Source organism: Lissotriton vulgaris, chromosome 6 (genome assembly GCF_964263255.1).
Source record: "Lissotriton vulgaris chromosome 6, aLisVul1.2, whole genome shotgun sequence".
NCBI lineage: Eukaryota > Metazoa > Chordata > Amphibia > Caudata > Salamandridae > Lissotriton > Lissotriton vulgaris.
The window spans coordinates 127391193-127408314 of NC_141694.1; the positions used below are offsets into that span (position 1 = coordinate 127391193).

Genomic DNA, 17122 nt, shown 5'->3' on the forward strand with positions numbered 1-17122 from the left:
CACTACCACCATACATATGTGCCATTCATAACTTACTGCTAAACACAGCACCTCCCCATGTGGTCGGCGCACCCTCCATAGGTCAGCACCCATTGCGGCTGCACCTGTTGCACTGCCCTAAAGTCGGCCCTGTACGTATTCATTTGTAATGGGACTTTTCTGTCTTTGTTCCCTGTTATTATCAGTCATGGATCCTTCAGGTAGCTCTAGAAAACAATTAAAAGTTCTTTCCAAAGATTGACCGTCTTTGAAAAACAGGCACACCTGTCACACTTATGTTGGTGGTGTTATTATCAATCTATGTTCTGTGTAAAACAAAGCATTCTTGTAAAAACCATTTGTGCACATTTTATCTTTGAAAGTGGTGTTTTGAGCTGTGTAATAAGCCTCTGTCATTTCACCACACCCACTCACAAACCTGCAGTTTACTAAACACTCTTATTGTATTGAACATTATTTGCTGGATATGCCCGGTATATGCGCATGGGGGTCGATTCCAGACATTTCCGGCAGGTGGCCCAATATCTAAAAACATTCAGCTGGGGGGGCTCAGCCTACAAAAGTTTGAAGACCTCTGCTCTAGGATGTAGTACTTACTTTACTCGTGCTGGTAAAATCTGAGGGACTCAGCCTCTCTTGGGAAGGTTCTAGAGGGTGCTGGGTGCTGATTGGCTACGTTTTCAGTTTGGTCCTTTTTGTAAAAGGAGACTAATAGGCTATAGAGAATATGGTTGCTACCATAATAGCCTATGGAAAGGTATTATCTAGTACTTACTACTTTGTTATTTATGTCCCGTGGGACTTCCACGACGACGACTGGGAATGATTCAGGCATGTGAATCTATGAAAGATGCCAACACTGGATAACTATAGTTACAGGTAAGTAACTCTTTTCTTCTCAGTCCTCCAGACAGTGCTGCTTGTTGCTTCTCTGGTATCATCAGTAATTCTGCCATTCTGAATCCTCTAGACAGCACTGTAGCTGCTTCTCTGGTTCGGTCGGTAATTCCCACATTTTAAGACCTATAGGCAGTGCTGCAGCTGCTTCTTTGTTCCTGTCAATAATTCCTCATTCTAAGTCCTTTAGACAGTGCTGGTAGCTGCTTCTCTGGTCCAGTCGGTAATTCCTCATTCTAAGTATTATAGACAGTGCTGCTACCTGCTTCCCTGGTCTCATCAGTATTTCATCTTTATAAGTCCTCTAGACAGTGTTGCAGCTGCTTCTGTAGTGCCAGTGATAATTCTTCAGTCCAGGTCCTCTAGGCAGTGCTGCAGCTGTCTCTCTTCCTAGTGGTAATTCCTCATTCTCAGTCCTCTAGACGGAGTAAAAAACAATATCATTTACAATGCCAATAGCTCTAACTTTCACAAATGTGAGACCAATTGTATTGCAAATGTGTGTTGCTCTTGATGGTGCAAGGTCTGAAAGTGTGCAGCACACAGCCCCAGTCCCTCGAGTAACAGTTGGCTGGTGGTCCATGCTCAGACAAGTAGGCATAAGCAGTTTCTGCTTTAAAGCGCTGTTGGACAGTGCAAAAGCTAAGCCTCCAAACATGCCCTAACGCTTTCTAATGGAGTGATATATGTTGTTGCTCCTTCACAAATGTCAGGTTTGATTCACCAATACAGTGTAATTCACATTTCGAGCCCAACCTGGCTCTGTGCAATGAGTCATCTTGTATCTTTGTCGCCAGCCTTTACCATATATTACTTGAACAAACCATAAGTAGAGCACCAGAGGCCATGGGAAGAGAAGTGAAACAGCTGGTGCAGGCCCACATCAACCAACCAGCAAAAAAGTGCAAAAATACTGCGTGTGTAAGTGAGTGTACCTGTGTACATGCCTGCCAGGGTGGTGACCCAGGGTGGTGACCCTAGCATATTGCAAACAATATTTGTATACGTTAAGTATCCATAGAGCTATGGTGCCCACCTTTGGCATAATGCTGCTCTTCACATATTGGTTAATATTGGAATACTGGGCAGGCATCTCTAGCAACAACCTGGCCCTGGTATATTAATGGTGATATTTGGCATACTGAGGCTATCCATGGCATGATGGTACCCATACTAGCGCTGGAATGTTGGTGGCAATGCTTGGCATAAGGTGTGGGTGGTACATAAAGCCTATATTTTAATAAACTTGCTATGTCCTGCACTACAGCCCTATGTGTATTTTATTTGCTTTTCGGTAGACGGCAACAGCCAATCTAACAAACGGAAGAAAGGAGGTCAAACACATGACAGATCCATGGAGTGGTTTACAGGACACGAAGAATGAAGACCATGGTCATCTATGAAGGTTTTTAAGGCTGCTGCACATGGCAACTCCGAGAAAATGAAAACATTTTATGAAATTCGTTTTAAACCCAAAGTGATTTTATTTGCACCATTTGCTTTTCCACAGCTTGCTTTACTTGTTCTCTTCAGTGTTACCTTTCATAAGGTAGTTGTACATACCCTTAAAAAATATTTAAAATATTTAAAAGAAATATATGTATATAGTTGGAGTCATTCACATGTGAAAAAGACATCTATCATTTACATTGTTTTAAATTTTTTAAGAGTTTGTTGTCTTTCAGCAGCCAGTTGTCTTGTCACATCAGGTTTTTGGATGCCGGTATGAATTTCCTCAGCTTGACAAGGAAAGCTATATTTAAGAAAAAAAAATGTAAATGTGTTAAATAAAATTTTACAAACTGTTTCAATGTCATCTCTGCCTCAATAATATATGTTCTGTGACTAGAGTTTTTAGTTTGCTGAACACTACGCTTTAAAAAACAACATATTTGTCTATATATTTAACACGTACATAAACTCTTAAATCTCACCTGTGTGTTGGGGGGGGGGAGGGGGGGGGGGGGGGGTTGGGGGCAGGTCCCGATTGGCCCTGTGCATCTGTCAGATACCGTCCTTTGACGGTGTCTAGGGATGGCCCACTTATACTTGTATTACTTGGCAACACGCTTGGTCGTGCTGCATGACTGGTTTAACGGGGGTTGGTCTGATCCGGCTTATAGGCTGGAACTTAGTGAGTTGGGCTTGTCCAACCTCCAATCAATGATGTATGGGGCACTAGTCCAGTCTCGTCTTGTCTGCCCGACATGACTCGCTCAGCATTTCTGGCATGGCGGGCTGCGTCCGCCACACCAGATGGACCCGCACTCTGACCCAATGCACACCCTTGTGGCAAGGGAACTTGCTCAGGGAAGTCAGCGGGCTGCAGGTCTTCCAGTCATGGGACCTGATAGGTATCTCGCAGCTGGGTTACGTCTGGGTGGGTGATCATATGCGCTCCTTTCGGGACCTCCAGGGAAGATACTCCTTGTATTATTCACAGTTCTACAGATATTTGCAGCTGCGTCACGCCCTTCAGGTGCACCTCACGACTGGCACTCGTCTCCCGGACCACAGCCCGCCCGAGGTACAAATCATGTTGGGGGATCTGGGTAGGGGGGGGGCATCTCCAGCATCTATTGGACACTCATTAACGATACCCCCACCTCGCTTAAGCGGCTGAGGACCCAATGGGAGGAATGGGTGGGCCCCTGGAAGAAGACGACTGGCGTGACGCCCATATGGCAACCAAGACAGTCACGGCCTCAGCCAGGCTGCGCATGATACAGCTCGGCTTCTTTCATGCTGGCTATTTGACACCAATTTTTTCCATGTGGTGTGGTCATGTCCGCGCTTGGCGAACTTCTGGGGAGACAGAGGGAGCTCACTGAGGTGCTGGGGTGTGAGATTCCTCACGACCCGAAGCATGCGATCCTGGGCATCACAGATGGGTTGGACGGGTCCAGACATGAAAAGTTGTTTTATATGACGGCAATGGCAGTGGCAGGGATATTGCCTAAGTTTGGAAGAGTCCTGACCCTCCCACTGCAGGGAAGTGGCAGGCAGGGGTCGACTGGTGTGCCGCATAAGAGAAAACAATGTATGCAGCACGTGTGTGCCCCAAGAAGTATCGTAGGGTTTGGGGGAAGTGGTTGGGGGGCTTTGTTTAGTTTAGTAGGGGATTTTCCAAATGCGGTCCTTTTGATTTGTATGCACTTGTCCCTTGGATTGTCCAGATCATTGTATGCCTTCCTTTGCCGTCCTGGAACCTTGCTGATTGGCTGGTTTTTCTTTGTAAAATCAATAAAATTTGTTTATCAAAAAAAAAAATCTCACCTGTGTGCCCAGTCTGCCAAGGATAGGGTCTAGCGATATATGGTACTGAACCAAATGGCACAACGTCTTCCGGCAGCGACTCTGCGTAAAGAAAAACATAGTAACACTACCTTAACATTGCTTTATGAGAAATAGCAACTTGTAAAATGTGTAATGTTAACAGCCAGTCATGTTATAAGCGCTAGAAATTACCAGTGTCATTTAGTGTTATAATAACAACATAAGTCAAATGCAAAATATTTATTTAGACTAACTTTTAATAATTCTACCCATTCATTCAATTTCTAATAGAAAGTTAAAGCCAATTGAATGTGCACCTATTTGAAGCGGTATATAGTTTAATGTCATGCTTCCGTCTACTGTTATGATCCTCAGATTGCTGTTCGAAAGACAGTTTGCGAATATAGGTCAGTGATTACTTTGTATTTGTAAGCAGCTATTTTCGCAATGGAGTGAAGCATGGTCCTGAAGTCCTATGGTAACCTGAGAGCATATGAAATGTCATGCAGGATGGAACGTTGGAGGACTGCTCTACCCGAACTGGATTTCAGTACTAGGGTTAGTAACATTAAGTGTTTAAGCCAACTCAACTACTGTAGCCAATTCCCGAACCAAGTTCTCTACTTACTTTGTCTGACAAGCAACATATATTATTTCATGAAAGAAATTAAACAATTCTAATTATAGAACACTAAGTGATACCCCACCAAAACCTATTAAGAGTGAGGGATACAACTGGGCCTACATTAATTACACTTTGAATTTAGGGGAACAATTTCAAACTGTGTAAAGACTACAAAGTGGTTCGGATTCAGAACATTTTCGATGTACTCCGTATCAAAGCCTTTAATAATTGTTAAGAACAGTAAGTATCACTGGGTGGTTTCCTTGACTAACAAGCCACACAGAGATATATGCAACTGGAGGTAGTCCTTCTTGAAGTAGATTTAGAGATTCCAGCACACTAATCATCTAGCAGTATATAATCAACTCCAAGACCACCATTCACTTAAAACTATAAAAATGAGAAGATAACAGACATTTTAGACAAGGTTGGTAATTAATGACTATGATATTTTGGAAGCTTTTGGCTGAAGGTGCAGGGTAGACATTGACACTTACGGATGTTCCAAACTAATGGAAGGCTTAGGAGACTTCAATATACACACTGAAATATCCCAAGAAGATTCAGTGGCCATAGGAGAAGCTTAGTGTTGTCAGCCGTTAATTAAACTTAGGTAAATAGGAGTGTTTATTGTGCATGTGGTGAACTAGTTATAGAAAGATATTCAGTGTCATACAAAGTGGGGGATTACTGGTCTAAATATGGAATGTTCTTCCTTTATGAAAATGGCAACACCCCCACCTCGCTTATCACTGACAGGATAAGACTGATAAATATGAGTAGGCAGAAGAATAAGCATCAAGTAATGGCGGTGTGGACCAGGGTATCAACCAAGTTTCTGTTAAAAATAACATATCAGAGGGGGGCGTGGCCAAGATGGCAGTCTGAAAGGACATTTGTTTTAGTGGCTCCCTGTCCCGATCCCCCTTAGCGCCTTTTTCATCGCTGCTCGACCCCCTTAAGCACCTTGAAACCCGGCTGCCTTGGTTGGGCACTTCTTGGCTTTCCCGGTGTGTCCATGGCCCGGCCCGCGCGGCCTCCGGGCTCCTTCCTGTTTGTGTGCGACTCGCCCAGCCCTTGAGGGAAGAAAATGGCAGCCGGTCCTGCCGAGTGACTGCAGCCGACCTGATCCCCAGCTACCGGCAGGTCATACCGCAGCACAGCATCACCCGCGCTCTCTGCCTGCTGGCCTGGAGGCCGGAGCGAGTGTGGGCAACGGGCGGAGTGAGCGACCGCCACCGCGTCACTCCCTGTACGGGAGCTGACGTGCGAGCCCTCCGGCACCTCGGAGAGAGGAGAGAGAATCGCGCACGGATCCTGGCGGCCCGTGGGAGAGCTGGTTGAGCTGCGGCCCCCGGGGCCCCCATGAAGGTGAGGAGTGCTGTGCGAGACTGGTGGGAGCAGCAAGCTCGGGGGGCATAATAGAGTCCCCGGCGTCAGACCTAGCGGGGCCCACCGGCCACACACCTTCTGTGCAGAGGGGACGCAGAATAAGGGAGACACGAGCGCAAACTCGCCCGGGATCACTGCACGGCGACGCCGGGGGTCACCGGCGGCGGGGCCCCAACAGAACGACTACCAGACAGCCGACAGCCGCTGAGACAAGGCGGGGGGGCCCTAAGCGCCACCTGGAGGACTCTGCTTAGGGGATAGTGGCCATCTATACTGGCGTGTGCCAAAAGTACCCCATGAGTCTTCCCAAGGCAGGGCCTGGGGGGCCGCATCTGCATCTGGGTCCTGCCTGGCTGCTGCTGTCCCCTGGCCAGAGGATAGCTTAAAGCACAAGGTGGCGACAGACGGCTCCCTGGGGCTGTGGTCTCCACACGACGAGACTACCCTTCATCGGCTACTGGGGTCAGATATACAGAGGCCCCGCACTTGGGCAGTGTCAACACCCACCGCAACATCAGAAGGGACTACATCTGGGGCCCCACCGGCACACATCTATACCCCAGGGGCCTAGACCGACCCGCACGTGGACCTAGAGGCGGCACAGTGGACAATATAGCGGGTCTTAGGAAGAAGGGGGACCGCACGCTCCCAGAGATGCTCGCGAAAAGCCAAACAAGGACCGACAAAGGTCCACCCTCCCCAGAGGTCACAAAATCACAACCGGCGCCCTCCGATGACCATGTGCCCATCACCAAGTCCTTTTTGGAGTCCCTGTTTAATTCCCTCAGAGACTATTTCAAATCGCTGAAGCAGGAGGTTGCCGGAAAGGTTAGGGAACTTAGGAGAGATGTGGAAGGCCTCGGAGAACGCTTGGTCGCTATTGAAGACGCTGATCAAGCTAGAAGTGACTAGATCGAGCAGCTCCAGCAGGAGGTCCTGCGGCTCAAAGATCAACAGTTAGACCTACAGGCCCACGCAGAGGACTTAGAAAATCGGTCCAGTCGAAACAACATACGGGTCCGGGGGGCCCCTCAGAAGGCAGAGGGGACGGACGTCACTGGCTATCTGCAAGATATTTTCCGTGACATCCTGGGGGAACCCTCCGACTTTGTCATCAGGATAGACAGGGCACATAGAGAGAGGCTCCCTAGGCGTTCACCTGCCCCACCTCCTGACATTTTGGCCTTCCTCCCTGACTTCCCGCTCAAAGAGAGAATTCTCCGTGAGGCCCGGCGAAAACAACCCCTTCAATTTCGCGGTCACCCCATTGCCCTGTTCCAAGAGCTTTCGGCTATCACTCTACAGAAGAGGAAGGCATTCAAGGTGGCTACGGACTTCCTACGTACACATGAGGTTCCATATTCCTGGGGTCACCCATTCCGACTTATATTCAAATGGAACAGAGCCCTACAACAGTTGCGTTCGCTCAAGGACACTTGTGCACTATTGGGCATAGAGATGGCGGAGGAGGCATCACCAGTGAGGTCCTCACAAGGACACTCCAGAAGAGGCTGGCACACGGTGGGTTGCAGACGCTCCCCGGAGTTGCGCTCGAAACCTGAAGCCCACATCATCTCACAGGAGAGAGCCACGGCCATCTTAGAAGTGGCCAAAGAAACGTCACCCTCTGATTAGCCTCTGATTAACTTCACATTCCAGGGGAGGATCATCTCAGCACGTTTGTATGCTAGGCGGGGGTGGACGGGGGGGCCACGATGGTCGTCGCTGGACATTACCCCACTAGGTAACACTACCACAGCCCTGTGTTGGACTGGCAGGACTGGGACTTTGAACTCTCACAGTTGGGGGGTTGGGGTGGCTGGAGGAGGGGGTTGGGTTTTGGAATCGGGGGACCTGTTGGGGTTGGGGTTAGGGGAGGAGGGGGATGGTGGGGGGGGGGATGGGTGTCGGAGGGGGGGTTGAGGATGGCTGAAGGGGTTTGGGGAGGGAGCCAGTGTGCCAAAGGGGGGTTCAACAAGTTGGATCTATCGCCATCCACCTTCACTTCATGGCGTGGTGCTATCACCCACTTGCAGTGCCTTCTCTCTACCTGACTCGTGATGGCTAATTCTGTTTTGAAGGTATTAACCCTAAATGTGAAGGGCTTGAACAATCCCATCAAGCGGAGGGCAGTGATTTCCTATCTGGAAAGCACGGGGCCGAGATCTGTTTACTCGAAGAGACTCACTTGCTAGCGAAAGATTGGCATACGATGCGCTCCCGCGCTTTTCCCCAGCAGTTCTTTTCCTCTCTCCCATTGAAAAAGGCAGGGGTAGCCATTCTGGTTTCTAAGCACTTTCGGGGGCAGGTGGGGGATAAAGTGGGGGAAATTAAAGGCAGACTCCTTGCTTACAGCTTCTCCATCGGTGACCAACGTCTAACAATTGGTTCACTTTACACTCCTAACACAGGTCAGGAGCCCTTTATGAATGGTGCCATTTCGGCGACGCTTCAATCCCCTGGATCTTTCTTACTTCTTGGGGGGGAGGGACCTTAATCTGGTGATGGACACTCATATGGATAGATCCGGGCATAGGTACGGGGAGACGGGCACCCTCTTCACCGCAGGTAAGGCTTGGCTACACGAACGGGGTCTGGTGGATTTATGGAGGGCCAAACACCCTAGGGCATCCCAATTCACTTTTTTTACTCACATGTGCACCGCACTTATGCCAGGCTTGACTACTTCCTCGGCTCCTCTAATCTTGCCACTGCCCTTGCAGATGTTCGCATTGTCCCTGCTGCACTCTCCGACCATGACGCTGTGGAGTTACTGCTCATGATCGCCAGCCGCGGCGAACTTATCGCGATAGCGGCTGCGGAGGCTAAGATTCGCAAGGCGAAACAGGAAAACCTCTCCAACCAGGTTTCTGTACTCGAGAGAGTTCACAGTCGCACCGGGGCTCCAGGAGTGTGGAAACAGCTGAAGGCCGCCAGGGCCCAATTGGCCAACCTAGACACGGACGGGGCAGAGTTCGCTGCTCTCCGCCTGCGTCACTCTTATTACGTCAGGGGAACAGGACTGGCCGCCTCCTTGCCAGTGCGCTGAAAGCCAAATCCCAGCGCTCGAAACTCTCTGGCCTTCGGGATGACAACGGCGTTGCCGTCGAGGGGGAGGCGAGGGTCGCGGAAATGTTCCGGGACTTCTACGCCTCATTATACCGCGCTGAAACTGTTCCGGGCAAGGATATCAATGGCTATCTGGAGACGGCGGAGATTACCACGCTCTCCCCGGCTAATGCAGACGCTCTGGAGGCTCCCATCCGCTTGAAAGAAGTGGTAGCCGCTTATATCTCGCCTCCGCCCTCTCAAATCCCCGGGGCCGGATGGCGTCTCGGCCGGTTACAAGACCTTCAGCCCGATACTCGCTCTTATCCTGACTCGGCTCTTCAACTCCTTCACTGGCCCCGGTTCCATCCCTCCGGATATGTTGGCGGCTGAGATCGTGGTGCTGCCTAAACCTGGCAAAGACCCCACACACTGCTCGGCGTTTCGTCCCATCTCTCTCGTCAATTTAGACCTGAACCTTTTTACCGGAGTGCTGGCCGCACATCTCGGGCCGTATCTTCCTGGGATTCCAGAACCCGATCAATCGGGCTTTGTCCCGAGTCGCCAGTGTAGCGACAACACCAAGCGAATCCTCCACCTGGTCGACAAGGCCCACTTCCATCAATCGGACTCGGCTCTCATAGCCATCGACGCTGAAAAAGCGTTTGACCAGGTCGATTGGACCTTTTTGCAGCGGGTCTTAGCTCGATTCCGGCTCAGGGATCGCTTTCAATCTTGGATCTCGAGCTGTTTCCACCATCCTTTCGCGCGGGTTCGCCTGGGCGGCTTCCGCTCCAGCCCCTTCGAAATCCAACGGGGCACGCGGCAAGGGTGCCCACTTTCGCCCCTTTTATTTGCTCTCTATGTAGAGCCGCTGGTGCAAAAGATCCGTGATATCCCCAACATCCAAGGCATCACTTTTTGGCGGGAAGCCTCACACGATCAGCCTATACGCCGGTGACATCATAGTGGAGCAGTGTGGCTCACGGTGTAGAGCAGGCAGACCCGGAAGCTGAGGTCAGACCCGGGACCAGGGTTCAATTCCCGACGCGGCAGGGTCTTGAGCTCAAATGTCCACGGACTTGATAATTCTCGCTTCGGTGCCTGCTCTAATCATGGGTTCTCACTCTGCAACTCTGGGCATTAAGCTTGCTTAATCTCCACAACGGCCCCCTGCGGCGGGATGCCTGGCTTTCACCTTGGGGATGCCCTGTAGGGGCTATCTCACAGGGAAAAGCCAGGACGGGTTCCCAAGGCAAGCGCCGGGAAACCTCCGGGTAGCTGTGCGCTCAATAAATGCAATAATAATAATAATAATAATAATAATATTAATAGCTGCACTCGACCATCCGGAATGCTCAATTCCTGTATTTCTGGAGGAAATTGATACCTTTAGCGCCATGTCTGGCTTCAAAATTAACAGGGGGAAGTCGTTGATACTGCCCTTAGGCAGGAATAGCCATTCTCTGGAAAGCACGCTGTCGTATGGAGGCAGCCTGCAGCCGACAATGCAACTCCTTTACTTGGGCATCACGCTCGCTTCATCCACAGATTAGACGGTCGTCCTCAACTACACGACCCTCACCTCCTGGATCCGAGCCGACCTCACGCGATGGTCCAAACAACCGCTCTCTCTGTTGGGGCGAGTTGCAGCAGTGAAAATGTCGGCCCTGCCTAAGATTCTGTATGTCTTCCAAACCATACAGGTGTCTCCCCCAGCTGGCGCCATCGCAGGTCTGCAGACTGCCTTTCACCATTTTATCTGGGGGGGGGGGAAGGGAGGGTGGGGAGCGCCCGCGTCTGCACAAACAACTGGCATATCGTGGCTTAGACGAGGGTGGCCTCGGGATCCCCAATCTCCAGCAATATTTCCTGGCTTCCCAAATCCGCTATCTGGTGGAGTGGTAAAGACCAGAATCTGAAAAAAGATGGTTATTTCAGGATAGGGTGATGGCTCAGACGTCCCTCTGGAAAATTCCGTTCCTTCGCCGACATGAACGGCCAAAATATCTCCAGAGATCTCCCATCACCCGCAACATCCTGCACGTCTGGGACACGGTTGCCGTTAAGAGAGATCTGACGACCTTTCCCTCCCCGCTCACCCCCCTCCAAGACAACCCCGAATTCCCACGGGGCACTGACCCCCGCGCCTTTTCGCAGTGGCGCGGTACGAGTTGCAGGTCAGGCGTCATCTTTTCGACCTGCAGGGCTTTCTTTCCCTCTCCGATCTGTCGGAAGGATATGATGTCGTCTCCCCCCACCTGTTCCAATACTTTCAACTCCGGCACTGGCTCACGCACCCAGACTATGCTCCCCTGGTAGGCAGACGTATGACAAGTTTTGAGCGGTGGCTGGTGACTAAGGAATCGGACAAGCATCTTATCTCGGACCTTTACAAGATGCTTACACCCCCAAGTGCGCCAGGTCGGGCAGCGGGACAGAAGCGTTGGGAGGCAGAGCTGGGGAAGACCTTGACGGCCCGGGAATGGAGCTCCATATACTTTAGTGCTTCCCACACTACACGCAACACAGCGGGCAGGGAGGCAGCAGTGAAATTGGCCCTTTACTGGCATCTTAACCCCACAAGAGGAATCCGGCTCGTAGTGCGCTCTGTTGGAGAGGCTGCGGGGAGCAAGGCACCATGACTCCTATCCTTTGGGACTGTTGGGAGGTCAGGGACTATTGGGTAGCGGTCTTAGATGATTTAGATAAAACTTTCGATACTGAAATCCCACGGTTCCCTGCCTATACAATCCTCGGCCTTCCCAATGCAATGACCTTCCCTCTGAAATCAATCCGAGGACGTCAAATGGGGATTGCTATACAGGCGGCAACACAACATATTTTGTCACTCTGGGGATCCACCACCAAACCCACCCATACATGATGGTTGCACAAAATCTGGTTTACATAAGGCATGGAGCGCATTCAGGCTACACTCACACATTCCGCAGCCACGTTCCGAAAGGTATGGCTACCACTGCTGTCCCTCCTCTCCACTGAATTCAATGAAATCACATGCCCCAGATATCTCCGCTTAATACGCCTCACAGAGGCCCCTCATGACCCTTCATGATCTCCTGAAAAGGCACGCTATACCACTTACAGGCACTTTGGCGATCGTTTTCCTGACATGGCCCACTAGCTGGGGTGGGGGGGTTGGGAGTTTTGGGTTTCCGTTTTTGAAGTTTTGTTCCTCTATTAAGCTCGGCAACTACAATTCTTGCATCGCATTCCTGGTCCGGCTCATGTATCTTGCTTGCAATTCGCTTTGTGGAGAAGCCTTATATGTCGGTCTCGAATGCTTCCTTTACATGATGCCTTTCTATTGCAATGTATTGCCTGTCTTTGCTTTCGAAATCAATAAAACAAATTTAAATTTAAAAATAGCATATCAAGGTTGTGTGCAGTGAGTAAATCAAAACCGTCCATACAATGTCTAGAGATCAGTCAAGCATTAATTAAAGCCACATGCTGGAATGTGTTAGTATGTGATAAATTATTAGATGGGGATTTCATTGAGGTACATCGAGATGTCAGCAGGTTTTCAACATATTTTGGAAGTGAAAGGGCTTTGATATGTGATGTGATTAGGTCCGATCGTCTGTGATCCTGGGAGGTGGCGCATCAAAAGCTGTTCCTTCAATGATCTAAAATGAGTCGAGGGCTTAAATCGGCAGCATTCCTGACCTTCAGGATTGTCTGAGCGCAGATGGGGTCGCCTTTGGCACACCGCTAGATCAGATGCTCAGATCTCTTTATTTTATATGGTTCTGGAGATGTTCTGGAAGTCCCTGGAACGCTAGATTGATGACATCAACATTGTGTTGATGAGAGATCAGAAACCAAGCAGATTGGGATAGGAAGAGAGTTTGAAGTGGCTCTTTAACCAATAACTGTGTTTTCCCTTCTTGCCTTCTACTAGTTGCAATCTTCAGCGCCGGGAAACCCTTTCGGGTAGCTGTCGCGCTTTATAAACTGAATAAATAAATAAATAAATAAATAAATAAATAAATAAATAAATTGCAGTAGGCTAAAATGAAGATAGGGTGAAAAAGTAAGAAACCAAGAAAGGAGTGCTTAACACTAAAAATTAGAATTTAATGAGCAATCTAAAAATGGCTGTTATCAGACAAAGTTCAAATGTAGTATTAAGTGTGATATGGGCAACAACAGGGTAGAAATTCAACGAAAAGTTCTGAGCAACACTCTGTGTCCAAACTTTGTTTTCAAAAGTCAGTCTGAAGTTAGTATTTCTTCTTTTCTTTTTATTCCTTTGGCTTCAAAACTTGAGGACAACACATGTTTCGTCACACAGTACACCAACCTTTGACTTCATCAGGGCTATAAAGGCAAATTGCAAACTTGTAACTCACATAACATAATTACACTATTACTGTATTTTCTTGTTAGTGTGAACTCCATCCATGGACTTATGGTGGCACTATGGTGTTTTTTATAACTATACGCATAACAACTTATTTTCATGAAGTAGAACCTTCTTCAGCAATACCAGTGAATGTATGATACACTTCAATGGACAAATATGATTTAATGGACTAACTCTTGAAGTGTTTTGGTAGGACCTGAAGTGTGTAAATTCGAGCTCTTTTGGAATATACATATAGAGGATTATTCAGGGTTTAGGATTTCTATGGAGATTCCACTAAGGAGAACTAGGATTACAGGTAAGCAACCATTCCATCTTTTGGCTACATCTAAAGGCAAAGCACACACCATTCAGCAGATGAACCAGAGGGGTGACATTCAGATTAAATAAAAGATAGGCTAATGAGAGGTCCTGAGGAACACGCCACACATGGGTGTTGGTGCTGAGGAAAAGAATTACAACTGAACAAATGGTGTCCCTACAACAAGAAAAAAAGATTACCATCTAGAGCTACTGACAAATTAAGGTACTGAAAGTTACTCACTATCATAGAAACATATGGCAAACAGTACTGAATTTTACTGCCATGTCTAATAAAATTGGGGTACCCACACTGTAGTCATCCACTATATGGTGCAGCTCAGTAACACTGTTTTCTTCCACAAAATCCTAAAATTGGACATTCACTGCCCTTTCCAGTAATTTAGTAAGGAATGGCAATAAAGGCATGGGTGGAAACTGGGTGGATCTTTTGGATTGAGCGGAGGCTTCATCAGTAATACACGCTTCATCTGTAATATATGATTGCTAATTTAAGCTGAGTACATGCAAAACCCAAGGCTATAGGGAAGCTAATGACCTGTAGCAAAAGAAGGCCAACACAATTGTTTCACTGAGGGGAGACATTTGCAAGCACAAGGGTCTTTTAGTGACCCTATGGGCTTGCTTGCTACAAGACGTTTCCCAAAATCTTAAATAAAAAACAAACCCTCAGGAGAGAATTTTAACAGTGTAGTAGTAGAATCAGAAAACAACGTCAACAGTTAAGTAAAGCTTATGAATAGGTCTTGAAACATATCATAAAAAAGACTGAATACAAAAATATCTAATGATTTGAGAGTTCTAAAAGTTTCCAGAAGAGTATTGTCAGCATTATTCATTTTCACAATTATTTTTTTTCTATTTTTCCAGTTCTAAGTTTTAAATAAAAGCATTTCTTAGTTTTCTTTTCAACTAACCTCCAGGAAATGAATATATGAACCAGATATACCATCTGCAGACGTGTTATTTATCTGCTATCTCACAAATAGGAGAGGGGCAATCTGCTCCAATGAAGCGGCAACAAAGGAGTTAAATTGACCAAATTTAGGGGTAAACCTACCACCTCCCGCTGGGAGGTTCATTCCGCACCCCAGTCGCCATCTAGTCGACCCAGGTCTCGTTTCCACCGATCTCTCAAGCTATACATCAATTGTAGACTATTATTCAGGAGTGCGGAGAATATTTGGGAGGCAGCTTGACTGCTCAGAGGGACCTCCAGCACCCTATAGTCTAATTGTGGCTCCTCTGCCAGGTCTTGTAGTAGGCCATCATAATCCTACAGAATATACTTCAGCTATAAGTATCAGAAATATTGCCTCCCCATCAGCTCATACTGCTCCTGTAGTTCAGGGAAGGGTGCCATTGGACTGTCCCGCCATATGCCCCCACCTTGGAGATGCCCAGCATGCCCCATTTCTTGTACCCTTCTATGATCCGCAGACCTTTTAATATGTCTGACTACCACAGAGGGGTTTCTAGTGTCAACTTGCCTTCGTACCCCAGAGCCCGAGTTGCCCATTGCCATATCTTAACCACGGTAGCTGTTGCGGCATGAAGAAAGGCTGTCTTGCCCTGCCCATAAAGTCGGAGGACGTGGCTCTTCTGGTCCATCACCCTTCAGTTCGCAATTAACGAGGGCTCCAGCAGTGTGGTAAATGCCCAGTCGTTTACCACCAGCAGTCGAGCAGCCCAGTAATATAGTTGCAAGTTTGGAAGGGTGATGCCTCCCTCCAGGGGCTTCCTAGACAGGGCGGCCAGGCTAGCCTAAAAGTCCCCCCATGTAGTCCTACCTCCTTTTCCCCAGTAATCATGTCAACTCATCCGCTGAGCAGAAAAACCCGTCTGAGATATCAAAGGGGTATTTTGCAAGATAAAGAACGTTGTGTAGGTAAATAATTTTGTATAGGGCTGCCCTTCCCAGCAGGGACACTGGAATTTCTCTCCAGCGACTCACATTGTTCCTGCAGTTTTCAGGATTCTAGTCAGGTTCTTCCTAAAGAACAGTTCTGAGCCAGTAGTTATGTAAATCCAGAGATTGGAAAATCCTAAAGGTTCTCACTTAGAGCGGTTGTTTCACCCAGTTCTAGTTCCTAGTCTGTACGTGGAAACATCACTGACATAGATCAGTTAATACGGATCCACGTATAGGTGTCAAACACCTTCAGGATCTGCAATACTCTAAGGACAGAATGTTCCAGGTCCGCCGAATAAAGCAAGATTATCTGTGTATAAGAAAATCCCATCCTCCCAGTCTGGATCCCATCGGAGGTCTCGTATAAAGGCGTCTCTTCGCACTCATTCATCCAGCGGCACGATTGTCCCCCTTACTTTTCGCAGTGGCAGTGGCCACCCATCTGATGCCCCTGCCCACCCAAATTCAGACGACAGTGCCCCATTTACCTGAATGTGGGCTATCGGGTCCTTATAAAGCAGCCTCACCCAGGTCAGACATATCAGGCCGAAGCCCATCTTTAACAGGATCAACATCATGTTGGGCCACCTAATGAATCAAATGTTTTTTAAGCATCCAGGGCCAGCAATATTGCGGACTCAGCCAGGGGGTGTCTTTGGGCAAGGTATCCGGTCAGTCTCATTGCCCCATAAGGGATGAAACCCAATTGATCTGGGCCACAAAGGAGTCTACCACCTCCATCATGGGGTTCACTAGGACCTTCACGTGGATCTTTGTCTCTATGTTCAGCAATGACATTAGCCTGCAGGAGATGCAATCCTTTTGTACCTTGCCTTTCTTATGAATAAGAACAATTGTTGCATGCTGTAGATCATGCAGGAAAGTACCTTTCTTCCTTGCTTCGTAGAACATAGCATGGAGCGGTCCAGTGGCACAGGATCGCATACATTTAAAGAATTTGTGCGGCTGGCCATTTGGGCCTGGGAACTTACCATTTTTTGGTTGGGATAGAGCCACCATGATCTCCGTCTCTGTAATATCTGCTTCTAGGGAGTGACATTCCTCGCTACCGAGCCTAGGGGTTGGATATCGTCAACATAGCCCTCTAAGCCTCCCACCCTGTCACCACTTCGTGACCAAAACAAGTCACCTAGGTAGGTGGCAAAGCCTGCGCAATATCAGCCGGAGTCTCAGTCACCCTGCTGTCATTTATAGTGAATGAGTGTACCCATCTCTGCCTGTCCTCTTTTTATGCCAACCA

General features: G+C 48.3%; 2 protein-coding genes across 2 annotated transcripts in view; one reads left to right on the forward strand and one right to left on the reverse strand.

The window, feature by feature from the left end:
* The window catches only part of SPDYA (speedy/RINGO cell cycle regulator family member A), a 476376-nt gene extending 474009 nt beyond the window's left edge, over positions 1 to 2367 (forward strand). The window contains exon 7 of the mRNA XM_086926142.1: positions 2196 to 2367. Within this exon, the coding sequence (XP_086782268.1) occupies positions 2196 to 2281 (86 nt within the window). The 3' untranslated portion in view covers positions 2282 to 2367. The remainder of the gene's footprint in view (positions 1 to 2195) is intronic.
* TRMT61B (tRNA methyltransferase 61B) overlaps positions 2358 to 17122 on the reverse strand; it is a 141027-nt gene continuing 126262 nt past the window's right edge. The window contains exons 6-7 of the mRNA XM_086926141.1: positions 4174 to 4254; positions 2358 to 2650 (exon numbers count right to left, since the gene is read on the reverse strand). Coding sequence (XP_086782267.1) covers positions 2598 to 2650; positions 4174 to 4254 — 134 coding nt within the window. The 3' untranslated portion in view covers positions 2358 to 2597. The remainder of the gene's footprint in view (positions 2651 to 4173; positions 4255 to 17122) is intronic.